The 14,958-nt window shown below is 41.4% G+C and overlaps 1 protein-coding gene across 1 annotated transcript in view; it reads left to right on the forward strand.

Annotated features, from left to right (window-relative positions):
• The first annotated feature begins 2,222 nt into the window (after nucleotides 1–2,222).
• Nucleotides 2,223–14,958, forward strand: part of LOC124548342 (LIM/homeobox protein Awh) — a 322,587-nt gene continuing 309,851 nt past the window's right edge. Inside the window, exon 1 of the mRNA XM_047125168.1 lies at nucleotides 2,223–2,333. Coding sequence (XP_046981124.1) covers nucleotides 2,328–2,333 — 6 coding nt within the window. The 5' untranslated portion in view covers nucleotides 2,223–2,327. The remainder of the gene's footprint in view (nucleotides 2,334–14,958) is intronic.

Consider the following 14,958-nt stretch of genomic DNA (forward strand, 5'->3'; position numbering starts at 1 on the left):
GAACTCGTCGAGTCATGTTCGGAACGCATTTTCATCCGGAAAAGAAAATCCTTGAAGGTTGTTAGGCAGAGAATGGAAAAGATGAATATCTGAGGGCGCAGTACCAGGTGATTAAGGTGGGTGCGGAATGACTTCACAACCCAACTCCTGTATACTTGATGCATGGTACACATTGTGCTGTCTTACAATATATTTATTCACAACCGGTTTCGACCATTGATCATCTTCACAGCGGAAAAACATTGTGACAAATTCACGTATCATGCACGCTATTTAACCAGAAAAGACGCCATAGCTGGCTTGTAAACATCAGAAGGAGATGAACCACGCCATACTACCGGCTTAAGCAAGCAGAAAACATTGAAAATATGAAACGATGTAGCAGCAGTAAGTGCACTTACTGTTACATGGTTTCATGTTTTCGACGTTTTCTGTTTGCTTAAGCCGATAGGAACGATGAGTGTTATTCACATGCCAGTTGATGACGAGCAAGGAGAGCTGCACATAAGGCCACCCGCTGATTTTTGTGATTTTTGGCTTGAGGCATGCGGTACCCACACACCCGATTTTGCATGTAAATGTCGCGCGATGGTGGAATGATAACAGTTTGCCGGTTCTCGAGTACAGTCACGTGGTTCATTCTGGATTAATGCGTTTAAACGATCTTCGTCAATCCTCGAAGGTCTTCCTGAACTTTGGCAAACGTCCTCCTTTGTCAAAACGATCCTCCTTAAAAATTTTAACGCGTGCTATTGAATGGCGTTATTCTCACACAGGGCGCAGATGTTTCTGGCTGCCTCTGCTGCTGTCACCCCTCTAATGAACTCAAACAGAAGAACATATCGGAAACGTTCCGATTTGGCACTCCATTTTCTAGTGTCCACAGCTCCACTCACTATTTCCAAATGACAAAATGACAATATATAAACTCAGACAGCAACAGTGAACTACAAATAAAAAATGTCAATTGATAAATAAACCCATTGCAACCTGAATACCAACATGCAACAAAAAAATGCTACGAACTTATTCACCAACCTAATGTAAAAAATACAGAGCGTTGCTGCATTCCGAGTTGCGAGCATTTGTAATACTGGTCCCCACTTCGACTCCCAGAAAATTAGTCAGTTTATCTTATCAAGCTCAATCCACATACGAAACCGAAAAATAAACAAACTTACGGTACAATGAAAAATGTTCTCTGTAACGTACTTTGCAGTGCTCTCAGGAGAGGGGGTGGTCGAGGTCGCTAGAAATGGGTGCAGAATAAAGAGAAATACCGATAGATGCTTCACTTCTTCGTAGAGGAGGTTGTGAACGCATTGCGGATACGTAATATAGCGACTAAGTCGTACATTTGGTCTTTTCTCGGTTCTTCGGACAATTAATTCTAGCCTGCCAGCTGTCTAAGCTCTAGCTTTGGAACATCAACCGGGTTCCGGGCGAGAAACTCGTTTGCGACTTACCGGTCACTGGCGCACAGTGAGTTGGCGGATGCGAGTGCCGGTATCGCGTTTCGCCTAACGCCAATATTTATGCCCCGGCGGCTGTGATAGCCGGCGTGAATCACGGAGTCGCGGCACGGGGGGTAACCTCGTTACCTGCGGGACAGCGCCGAGCTGACCGCACCGCTGCGCGCGTTCGCTATTTGCTCTGCTATTGCAACAGTGTTTGCCCAAAATTTGACTAGAGTGTTTTGCAAACAGCGGGTAGCGTGTTTGACTCTGTAATTCAATTGCCTTTTACTAACTGCAAGTGTCGGCGCGTGAATGTTTACCCGACTGTTTGCTCGCCGAAACAGTAGGCGGCCCGGGGAACGAGTTTTACAAATGGTACGGGTCCGTGGAGCATTCACCAGCCGGACTGAAACTCGCTTTCGTATAAACCTGCACACTAGATCTTTTTTATCCTAAAAAAAAGAGCCGAAAGAAGAGGAGGAGAATAATAACGTAGCGGGGTAAAAAGGATAAAAAGATCGCAACCGTAGGCGGGTGGGCGTGGGTAATTTTATGTGCCCCGTTGCAGGGACGGCGATCGAGCTAGAAACTCCGCCTCCGGGAGTGAGCCATTGGTCGGAAGGTGGACCAATGGAGACGGCAGACTTGCCGTTCGGCCGTTTCCGCGCCCCGCCTCGGGACTCGCCGAGGAGGATCGATGCCGGGGGAGCAAGTCGGGGGTCGGGTCGGCGGGCGCGCCAGTGCGTCAGTGGCTGCAGAGGGGCCGACACCCGCGTGCTGCGCTGCGCTGCGTCGCGCGTCTGCGGCGGACTCACACTCGACCACGGCGGACGGCCACACACCCCTGACACGCGCCCTCAGCTGCACACAATGAAGGTCAGTGCCCGCCGCATCGTCGCTCCACAGCTACAAACGTCACTGTTAGTGGAATCACCTAGCTCGGGTTGCGTGCGTCGAACCACTATCGTGAAAGTCGCAGTAAACGTACACAAGGGAAAGGACATCATCTTTGGACAGTGCATCAGTGTTATCTTCTATTAATACAGTGATGCTTTCAAATCCCTCGTGTTTTCATAACGCCAATGGTATCCTATTGCCTCGACATTAACAGAAATTCTCCTTTGCTTATCCCAACTTGTTTCGGCCTTTCTGTACCATCGTAAGTGTGTCTGTTATCTTTATTACAGTTTTGCACAAGTGTGTCTGTTATCTTTGTTACAATTTCGTCTGTACAGCATTCATTCCTGGGTAGCCTGTCATCGCTGTTACCAATGCTTTCCTCTTTACAAAATATAAAAGTCCTTTTTTTTTTTTTTTTTTTTTTTTTTGTCGATGGCATTCGAGTCTTTGAACCTTTGTACACATTAGCTTCATAAATCTCAATATTTATGTCTGTATTAAATATCTTTCAAAGATGGGCACTGCAGAGCGCGACATCTCAAAGCATAGTCATCCGTTTTTTATCGCTGGACGATGGATTTCATACTGCGAAGATTCATCCTAGCGTGCTGGCTTCAAATAAAACGAACAGCTACATCGGCACTAGACTGTTATATTGCCTGTCACTGAAAGTTTCATAATTTGTTATAGTATTCGAAATAATATTTTAAAGTATCCATGCCTATACATGCAAGTACACTTACTGCAAATATTTACAGCGTCTTGTTCCTTTATTTTTACTTCTCTGTTGACCCATATAGTAAAAATGCCCCAGATGTACAACCACGATGTTGCTGTAGACATTTTCATCTGTCAGTTCAACAAGTGACTTTTTTTTCTTTCAAAAGTTATTGTGAACCTGCTAAAAGGATTTTAAGTTGTGATTATGGCCACGTTGCTTGTTATTCTAAGGCACCTCTGAAGAATCACTGAAAGTGGAAACTATTAAAGTAATTAGTTATTTGGTTGACTTCTCAGTCAGTCCTGTTGTGAACATATACAATATGGATAAAGCGAAGTATCTGTTCATTCCAGCTGGAGCTGCAAGGTACTTTCAGATCAGATGCAAGACCATTACTTTTACTTATTCTTAGCTGTTCATTGAACTTTTTAAGATAGCTTCGTAATTCACGATTGTTCTAATCAATCTTTCGTAAAGCAGAATGCGATTATTAGTATCTTACCCTTTTCATTTTACAATGAACGCAATGTTAAACAACACAGAGCAATCGCCTTCGATTTCGTTTCATTTGTATATATTTTCCTGAAGACTTGCATCCAGATATTTGTCACCGTTGTTGATGCATGTTGTCCATTAAGCAACAGTGTGCATATTGCACCGTTTAGTGCATCTGATGATTTCAGTTACTTCACTTTCTGTCTTTCGCAGTTTAGAGGGCATTTCATTTGCCATTTCTTCACTTTCACAGGATGTCTATTCTCCTAATTCTCAGAAAATGAGTAACCTTTTGGTTTCCTCGTGAGATTATTCACACAGAATTTCTGCATTTATATTTATCAGATGTAAACCAATACATTCCATTTTAGAGCGAAATATTTGTGTTTTCGTCAAACAGACTGAGAGTTAACATTGTTTTATAGGCAGAGATGTTACTCAGAAACTCGAAAATGCGACAAAACATTGTAGATGGTTACGAAAACTTAACTGAATGATGTAAGGTATTCCTTCCCGTGTAGTTCAAATGTAGGATTGAGCATCATTTCGTAATTTGTTTGCAGTTGCTTTTATTTACTCTCTAAAAAATAAAGGGCTGCACGTATCATAATAACAAAACGCTGAATTCCATCCACTCTCGTTAATTATGTCTTCATAATGCCCTCTACCATCTTCGTTGCACGTGACTTCACCTCAAACTATTATTTTTCTAGAGGGCATAAGATTGGTGAGGTAGGAGCGTCTAGAGAAATCTGCACGCGAGAGAAAACTTCGCAGCGCAGTTTATAGGCGTTTTTTGGTGTACCCAACTGCGGACTTAACCACAACATTTGCCACTGGCAGCTGACAAGTTCTAGGTTGTAATCTGTTCTATGACATTCATGATACTGTTTGGGATAACTCAGTCGTCAGTACTGGAATTTGTTAGCTACGAAGCAAAGTTGTTCAGGAACTCTTGCGTCAGTGTTTCATTACAGCCTAAGATACTTCAGTAGACCTATGTAGTATGATCTGCCTGTTACATGCAAAGTACCTAAGCTGATTTATATATGGTGCTGATGATAGTGCGAATTGTATTGCATTTGTGGCAATCTGAAGAGGACTTTGTTCTTCCAGTCACTCAAACACAGTGGCTTCGCGTTTTATTATAACGAACTAAAATAACAATTTCATACCAGATACATGTAAAGTTTTATAAACTGTGCTTATTCTGAACAAGATCGACTATATTAAATCCTCCATCTTACGTTTTACGCGTCTAAGAGATTTTACGTTTACTGTGCGTTGCTAAGTTCAGTATTAACTCTTCCTTTTATGTAGCAATGAACAGCTACAGATTATCTGCTTTATTATTAATTTCACTCTTGGAATAAGAGAATCTTCCAATTTTCATTGACCTAATGGCAACATGTTAAAAGTTCAGTGCTCCATTCAGCACCATCGTTAACACGAAGTTGTGCGAGTTGGAACTTTGAACCTTTAACGTGTTGTCGTGAGGACAACGAGAGCGAATCTAATAATAACTCGGATATTCGCGATTTGTGGTGGTTTATCTGTACTTCAGTTCCTAAAGGTCACTGTGTTCCACGCAGACGATGGCTGTTTGATAAATTATTTTTTTATTATCATGTGTTTTATCTGTCGTATTATATATGTTATGTATTGTTTCACTGTAGAAACTGCAGTGCCAAGGTCTTTTCAGGAAGAAACGTATCACAGGCGCGCAGTGTTAAAACTGTGTTTTAACAATTATGGGAGACTATAGGTGCTGACTGCTTGCAGGTATGATGATAACCACTACGAAATTGCATATTCTAAAAGTAGCTCAAAGGAAAGGATCTGCTGCCACCACGCCAGTGTTAAGTTGAAGGTACTAAAGGAGTAATTGTTCTGTGAACACGTCCTGCAGTACTATTCTCATAGACACTCCTTCGTTCGGTAGTAGCAATGTGCTCGGGCGACCTTGTGAGCCTCTTCCAGGAATTCTGACAAAATTGCTAAAAACACAGTTTCAAGAATTTTTTAATTCATTGCAAGCATACAACACTCTTCTAAGTGTAAAGGTAAATCGCGATGCCATGCTCTTCTAGGAACTGAATCACAGTAATTGCCAATTTATAATCTGTGTAAAGTCTTTGACGCAGGAATATTTTCGCTTGTTAGTCTTGTTTATGTTCATGGTTTCTGGCTGCGACTTTTGATACTGACACAAGATCAGATTGCAGAAGAGTGTGTTGTTATTTTTGTAGTAGAACCTACTGATGTTATGAAGCTACTTTCTTTAATATTTATCAAACAGTGAAAGCGCTATGGATACCCATCTTCGTTTTTGAACTAGAAAGATCAGCTTTTCTTTTTACGTATTTGCTCTCCCTGAGTCGCAAAGATGTGTAAACAATTGCGTGTACATTGTCAAAGAAAATGTTTGTTGGCTAATGGTTCGATTAATCACCGAAACAGCAGCTTAACCTTAAGTATTGCAGCATATTGCGCTATTTATGGATGCTCGGGCAGTGTAATCTACACATCTACAACAACCAGTCGGAAAACATATTTCTAATTTTTCTAAAACACTTTCTAAACGATTTTGTAAACATATGTCTTTTACAAAAAGACGAATGACATGTATCAAGACATGTGGATCGTACATGAGTTTTAGCATGTTGCTGCCGCTAGGAAATGTTACAAACGCAAAGCATTACGGTAGCTCATCGCATCGACGGGAGGAGAACGCCGGGAGCACATATTCACCAAAATAGTACTCACTTTAGAGTATTCGCTACATGTAATTTTCTAGGTATAATTTGTGTACAGTTGTACGCAAAACTGAAACTTCGTCTATAGGCGCTTTGAAAGTCACCAGATGTCTGAAGAATGTTGGTTGTCAATTGAACTACATTGATTATAATTACATATTGTAGGTTACTTGACACAGACACGCTATATATATATATATATATATATATATATATATATATATATATATATATATATATATATAGCGTGTCTGTGTCAAGTAATGGTTTTGCATTGATATATGCACATCGTTTTCTTTCAGTCCAGCGCATGATTTCCTGACACATGCATTATTAGTTTCTACGAGCCTCGATTTTATCCTCGATATCCTATTGAAGCTGCTGTAATGAAATAGGGCCAGACCTTTCCTTCTCATTAGTCTGATATTCTGTAGGAATATACTGAGTAGGGACCAAACAACAGAGGAACTTTTCTGAACATTTTTGGATATTGTTTTGCATAATTATTGCAGCAAGAATCATAGACTACGCCGACAGAAAGAATTGTAAACGATATAATCTGTAACTTGTATATTGTCACTCTTAGATCACAAACGATACCGTTTGCAAGAAGTTTATGGACCTTAACGTCTCCTGCGTTTTCAATGAAGACGTGTCGTCCGAAAATTTTGTGTTCAGTTCGATCGTTTCTCTGCTGTTGCTGAACTGTGCGATTTGCCTAGCGGATGACAGAATCTTTTCGGAATAGTGGGGGGTAAAGAGTATCTGTTGGTACAGTGTTTACGTTTTCTATATATAAACAGTGCAAATTATTGTGTTAAACAAAGGTTTTCATTGTTCTGAATTTTGAGGTGTGCTTCTGTACCAGTCACGGATCGAGTGTAGGAATAACGAGTGGTTTTATGCTCCTGTGCGAGCAATTGCTACATTTGTCATGACGCTACCTACAGAAGCCATGCGTAGCGATCTTAAGAAAATCCATAGATTCTGTTCGTTGTGAGGGTTTTCAAGGTAGATACGCCGCAGATATTACGGTGCTTTACTTTATAAGTATCATTTCTGATTTTGCTTCTCTTCTGTTATAATCGCCCGTCACTCCAACAGTTAAGTGACTATTCGCATTTTACGTCTACTGTGATCGTTTCTCTTCAAAGCCCTACAGTGTTCGTCCCTACTACTTTTACACTCACCTATTAGTCTCAGGGCTAAAATCTTATATGTTTTGACATTCCATGAAGTACTCTTTTTTTCATTTTCTTCACCAAGATTCGATCGCTGGTTTTTGTGCCAGATTAATGTTTTGTAGAAATCTAATTTAATGTACCTGTCAGTTATGTTTCTCAAGTTGCAGTCCAGTGTTGCGTTTATCTCTTTTCGTTTTACGAACTCTCACGGTGCCTTTTCAGTAGGGGAAGGCTGAATAAATTGGCCATTCAGACTATAGTTTTTTCTGTTCGTGTCATAGAATTAAATATTAATAAACTGTATGCATTCTGTAAGTGTAAAACAGTTGTATTATTACTCAAATCTTCCTTCTGTAGTAGAAAAGTGAGCTCAAGTGAAAGTTTGCAAAATGGGCACTTTGTCCGGCAGAAGTGGCCAGAGGCAGGGAAAAGAGAAAATAAGACTCAGATGACGTGGAATCTTGTTTCTTAAGTGTTTTGTTCGGAAATGCAAATGAATTTGTCACTTGCCTTACACCAGACACAGAGAAAATACAAAATATTTCGCTGCAGAGGAGCACGCGCAGCTATCGCCACAAAACTAGCTGAAAATATCAAATATGTCCCATGTCCCTGTGAATAATTTTAAATGTTTGCCTCAAAGATGCAGCGATCTCGAAGATAATAAAAAAGAAGTGGCCACTTTACACCAGAATTATTTTACTTTTGCTGGCGAAATGACTATCGTACTGAGTGACGTTACGTATTGTAGTAAACTTCGATAGTCATCAGCTTTCACAAATTCTTTATTAATTAACACGCTATGGAGATATATAGAATGGAATTCCGCGCTCATCACACAGCAAAATGTGTATAATTTTTTTATTGTTTCCACAAATGTCTCGACATTCGGTAACAAACGGACGCTTAACCCCGCTAGCAGAGCTGCAGGCGTCACCCTATGGACAGAGGTCAGAGCGGGGTCTGAGTAATTACTGCCCGTGTTTACCAAATAATTGCTTTATCAGTATGCAGGCAGGCCGCGAAGCGTCAACAGAGGGCGCGTCGATGCCGCCGGCGCCGCCTGTGGACTGGGCAGTTGGCAGTTGGCGCCTCAGCCGGCCGTGGGAGCCGTCACCCGACACACTCGTCTGCCCAACCCCCCCCCCCCCCCTCCTTGCCTTTTTTTTTGTTATAGCCTCCGGAGAGGGCGAAACGCCCTCCTATTCCAGTTCACTGTCGGCCGAATACTGACAGCATCTCCATTTCCACCGACAATGCGGTACAGTGCTGCTCACATAGCTGCGCACTTAGGCCTATTACGAAGCTTTCATTCCGCCCGTTTCTGCATCGTACAAAAGCAGCCCCGAGAAGCCCGTTTACAGTCCACGTATTGTAGGTGTAGCACAAGACGCGAGTTAGTTCCACCACCTGTTGGTCTTCTTCGCAGTGATTATTATTACTGCGTTCATCACATGGAAATAAGCAGAACAAACGTATTGCAATTCGCTGTACCCCCTCGGAATATATTTCCAGTTGCAGTTAATTTCTTTCTCGAAGAAATACTAAAGCGTGGAACAAACAATTACCTCTACCTTTATAACGGTTACACACACCTGGTGAGCCACAATTAATTTTTAGTTCCCTCCTTCAATCAATAGTGAGCGGCTCTTCTGGGGAATCATTACAATAATTATATATATTAAATCTACAAAAGGTTGCACGTCTCAAAGTAGTAGTTCGTACTGCTTGTAGCACTCAGCCTTACTGTGAGTTCTCTGAACATTTTGCATTTATTCGTTCTTTTTCATAATAAAGAAAAGTAAAATACCGACAAACGCCATATAATCTTCATTGCTTACTAGCTACTAATTACCTTTTCACGCCTACAATGTACTACATTCATTTTTTCGTCATTGTTGTTTGTTAATTTAAACCCGGATGAAGTCTTTGGGACAAAAATAATTAGAGTGTGCTCCGCTTCATGTGCAGATACAAACATATTGCACTTTCCCATCTTATTCCTTGAAATTACGACTGTTTTTTTTTTTTGCAACTCAGCACATTTCTTCAGTGTGGGGTCTTACCTGCAAATTCCACTCAGAGGTATGCGTTGAATTGGTAGACCTCTTGTATAAATGTAGCTTAGCAGACTATTCGCTTATAATTTATCGATGCAGCACAAATGAGGTAAAGAAGTAGGACACAGGTGCATTTAATGTGATGATTGTGGTCCATTCATTTATCTGCTCTGCTGTGTGTCCATTTGGTAGAGACAACGCCGAAAATCAAAATAACGAGAGAAAGAAGCTTCCGCGGGTCTATATACTGATGGTAAAACAGTTCTGTAAGCTTCACTTGTCAGCAGTATATTGCTCCGTACATTTCTTTTACTGCTGTACACCTATTAAGGCTGCGCAGGTATAATATTGCAAAACACCCGCCTGGATACCCGTGCGTGTTAAAGCGCATCTTCCGGGGGCGGGGAGGTGCGCCGGCCTTGAATCGGAACCGCCCCGCGGATTAACGATGAAGGACGGTGTGCCCGTCAGCCTGGATGTGGTTTTTGAGTGAACAGCGCACTATTACCCAAGTCTCGCGAATCACAAACATTTCAAAACTTTCGCTCAGTTTCACATGAATAACTGTGTTCCGAGGGATAGCGGAGTGGCGACAGGAAGAGCATCCGGCTACCCCTTAAGCTAACAGTGCAAAATCCGTGCAACAAGAATGCCGAGACTGCGTCGGTGTGAGAGAAAGACGCAACAACATATATAATACTGCTGAACTACAACGCACCAGCGCTGGTAAGCTTTTATTTTTAGAAGTCCAGGGTATGCGCTGGCCCAAATCGACAGACGTATGATGGGGGTGGTTGCTTTCTAGCTTTCAGATAGTTGGGTTCACCTTCGTATCTATGAACAGAAATGTATTACTTCCAGTATAAGAGAAAAATGTACCTATTCAAAAAAGCAGATAAAAATTCACTTGACGCCTTCCTGAGAGTCAATCTCCACTCATTCCAAATTAGTAATATAAGTGCAGACCAGATGTGGCTTAAATTCAAAGAAATAGTATCGGCAGCAATTGAGAGGTTTGTACCAAATAAATTAACAAACGACGGAGCTGATCCTCCTTGGTACACAAAACGGGTTAGAACACTGTTGCAGAAACAACGAAACAAATATGCCAAATTTAAATAGACTCAAAATCCCCGAGATCGGCGATCTTTTACAGAAGCTCGAAATTTAGCGCGGACATCAATGCGAGATGCGTATAACAGTTTCCACAACGAAACTTTTTCTCGAAACCTGGCAGAAAATACAAAGAGATTCTGGTCGTATGTGAAGTATGTTAGCGGCAAGAAACAATCGATGCCTTCTCTGCGCGATAGCAATGGAGATACTATCTAAGACTGTGCTGCCAAAGCAGAGTTACTAAACACAACCTTCCGAAATGCCTTCACAAAAGAAGACGAAGTAAATATTCCAGAATTCAACTCGAGAACAGCTGCCATTATGAGTAAGGTAGAAGTAAATATCCTCGGAGTAGGAAGCAACTTAAGTTACTTAATAAAAGTAAATCTTCTGGTCCAGACTGTATACCAATTAGGTTCCTTTCGGAGTATGCTGATGCATTAGCTCCATACTTAACAATCATATACTACCGTTCTCTCGACAAAAGATCCGTACCCAAAGACTGGAAAGTTGCACAGGTCACACCAATATTCAAGAAAGGTACTAAGAGTAATTCACTAAATTGTAGGCCCATATCGTTAACGTCGATATGCAGCAAGATTTTAGAACATATATTATACTCGAACATCATGAATTACCTCGAAGACATACAGTCAACATGCGTTTAGAAAACATCGTTCCTGTGAAACACAACTAGCTCTTTATTCACATGAACTGTTGAGTGTTATTGACAAGGGATTTCAGATCGATTCCGTATTTCTGGATTTCCGGAAGGCTGTACCACACAAGCGGCTCGTAGTGAAGTTGCGTGCCTATGGAATATCGCCTCAGTTATGTGACTGGATTTGTGATTTCCTGCCAGAGAGGTCACAGTTCGTAGTAACTGACGGAAAGTCCTCGATAAAACAGAAGTGATTTCTGGAATTCCCGAAGGTAGTGTTATAGGCCCTTTGCTGTTCCTTATCTATATAAACTGTTTGGGAGACAATCTGAGCAGCCGTCTTCGGTTGTTTGCAGATGACACTGTCGTTTATCGACACTTAGAAAATGTAACAGACTTACTAAGGAGACTGCCTACACTACGCGTGTCCGTCCTCTTTTAGAATACTGCTGCGCGGTGTGGGATCCTTACCAGACAGAACTGACGGAGTACATCGAAAAAGTTCAAAGAAAGGCAGCACATTTTGTATTATTGCGAGAGAGTGTCACAGAAATGATACACGATTTGGGCTGGAAATCGTTAAAAGAAAGGCGTTTTTCGTTGCGACGGAATCATCTCACAAAATTCTAATCATCAACTTTCTCCTCCGAATGATGAAATATTTTGTTGACACCGACCTACATAGGGAGGAATGGTCACCACGATAAAATAAGGGAAATCAGAGCTCGTACGGAAAGAAATAGGTGTTCATTCTTTCCGCGCGCTATACGAGATTGGAGTAATAGAGAATTGTGAAGGTGGTTCGATGAACCATCTGCCGGACACTTAAATGTGATTTGCAGAGTATCCATGTAGATGTGGATGTAGATGTAGTGTGCCACAGAGTACTGTCTTATGTTTTGTCTAAAGATGAATTTTACTGGCATTCGCTGTCCATTAGATCGACAAGGGCAAGATAAAATTGTGCTCGCCATTCAAGTAGCAACGTTTAGTACTCATTTAGAACCTCAAGCTTCACGTAAAATTTATTAACTCTTACGCAGAAATTTTTATAACGACAGTAACACTAGTCATAGCTATCAGGACACAAAGAACTATTACCGCAGACCCGGCGGGAGCGTTACACCGCTCCTGGCTGGCAATGTCCTTCACCTTTCCACAACTTCGAAAAGCAGGCGGTTGCCGCGCGGGAATCTCGAGCGCAAGCACAGAGGTTTTCTTATTCTCGAGATGCCGCCAGTTGTAAGTAAGCAAGAGACGTACGCTCAGAGGGGAAAGCTCGCTCGGTTAGCGGCGCCGAGGGGCTGAACCGGCGGCGAGATGCGGCCTGCGGCCTCTTGCTACCGCAGTGGCGCTGCCCCTGGCGACTGACTAATTTATGGCGCCATAAATATCCCGCCACCAGCAGCCGAGGAGCCCGCCTCGTCATACGAATTACAAACGACCTCACTTCCTCTCCTCTCTGAAACATGAAAAAAAAAGTGTAAAACAAATTTTGAGATTCTTCGCAGTCGAGCCGTATCCTGGTACTTAACATACATTTCCGAAAGACTCTGAAACGATTTTGTATCAATAAAACTTACGCGTTTACTGCACGTACGAACATTTCCTTTATTTATTTCATAATTTTAGAAAGCCTATGGTCTTTGTTTTTTTCCAATTCTAAGCCCGCCGGAGTGGCCGAGCGGTTCTAGGCGCTACAGTCTGGAACTGCGCGACCCCTATGGTCGCAGGATCGAATCCTGCCTCGGGCATGGATGTGTGTGATGCCCTTAGGTTAGTTAGGTTTAAGTTGTTCTAAGTTCTAGGGGACTGATGACCTCAGCTGTTAAGTCCCATAGTGCTCAGAGCCATTTGAACCATTTTTGCAATTCTAAGCCCTTCATTGTGCATGGGACAAGTAGGTCATCCAGACAGTCCATGTTCGATAAAAGTAACTTTCCCATCTATTAGATTTGACAGTATAGACCACTGAAAGAAAAAAAAAACATGATATAAGTATATCATTCTCAAAAGCTGTCAGGTATGGGAAGACATTAACAGATCAACATATTTGTATTTACAAGCTGCGACATAGTCGCAAATTACAAGAGTGGTCCAGGAGTGTAAAAGAAAGCTCTTTTATTTCTGGCAATGGTCACAAAACTTTTGGTCCTCAGACTACCGGTTTCGGTCAGCAATAGCCATCTTCAGATCTGCAGCAAAACATGGGAAATTAAATACAACGAATAGACAGATTACATCATAAAACAATAAAACATGCCATAACGAAAAATTATTACTCTCGTGCATATTTTATTGTTTTAAGATGTAATCTGTCTAATATTTAATTTCCTATGCTGGACCGAAACCGGCAGTCTAAGGACCAAAAGTTTTATAATCATTGACTGAAATAAAAGAAAATAGTTCTATGTTTGTATTCACTTGTAATTGCCGTTTACGACAAACGTTAAATAATGGAACCAGCAACTGCAACATATTTTGTAGACGGGTTAGACAACTGTCGTGTTGTTAATCGGAGATGGTACCTCACTAACGTGCGCTGTCAGCAAACAGTTCCGCTCGTATGTGTGCTGTTCACCTGTCGGCTATGGTACTTTTAAAACCCTTTGCAATAATCTGAGAAAAATTGTCGGTTGATGTTGATGACTATGCAAAAGAATTCGCGTCAGATTCATTGTCTAGGACAGGCTTCACTGGAGAGTTGTACCTCTGGAGTACACTATACGTTTCAGCTTCTGTTGCCAAGGCAACATTCGCAGCGTAATTCACCGACGAAAGCGTTGAAGTGACAATGTTTCAAAAAGCTGTATTTCTGATGTCGTTGTTTATTTGTGAGATATTTGCCTTCCAGAAAGAATAGTACTTACTGTCTATCGTCTCTTACTTAGGTCTTTTTAATTTGAAACACTCTGTAAGAGAATAGTCAGTTAAAAAAAAAAAATCCCTTCGTAGACTTGGTCACTGGAGACGATCACAATTTCTGGTAGGAGAAGGTAGAAGAAAGAAATTGGCCCCATGCTATCCAAAGGAACCCTCAGACATTCGCCTTAATGGATTTAACAAAACCACGGAAAACCTAAATATTCATTCCCGGTCTATGTCCAGGCCCTGCTCATCTCGAATATGAGTCGGCGCCTTAACCATTGCGCCTCTTCACTCGGTAAGAAATACCTAGTATTATTGCAATTCAGATACCGTGTCAAACGTAAAGTTGTGCCGAAACATGGCCTTGTGAACTGGCTTGTATATAGACCAAAGACAAGGGCAAGCCATCAATCTAAGACAATGCCTAGAAGAGCTGTGTGGTTTTCAAACTAATGGGTTGACTGAGCGTACCACGTCTATTTCTTTACGATTCATTATATACACAGTACCGTTCAACACTCATCGAAAATTAGCGCAATGAGTTTAATAGGACGCATAGGAAACACCAATAAATTGGCGCAAAATAATTGTATATTAGTCGTTAATTTTCATAATTCCTACAGTTAGACGTTTATTATTCTTCTTACAAAAGATACACTTCTTTTGCGTTGTTTCATGTGCTTTGCAGTAGAATTATACCAGTGTTGTGTGTGTTTTCATTCCTAATTTACTGAAAATTA

This window comes from Schistocerca americana, chromosome 1 (genome assembly GCF_021461395.2).
Source record: "Schistocerca americana isolate TAMUIC-IGC-003095 chromosome 1, iqSchAmer2.1, whole genome shotgun sequence".
NCBI classification, from domain to species: Eukaryota; Metazoa; Arthropoda; class Insecta; order Orthoptera; family Acrididae; genus Schistocerca; species Schistocerca americana.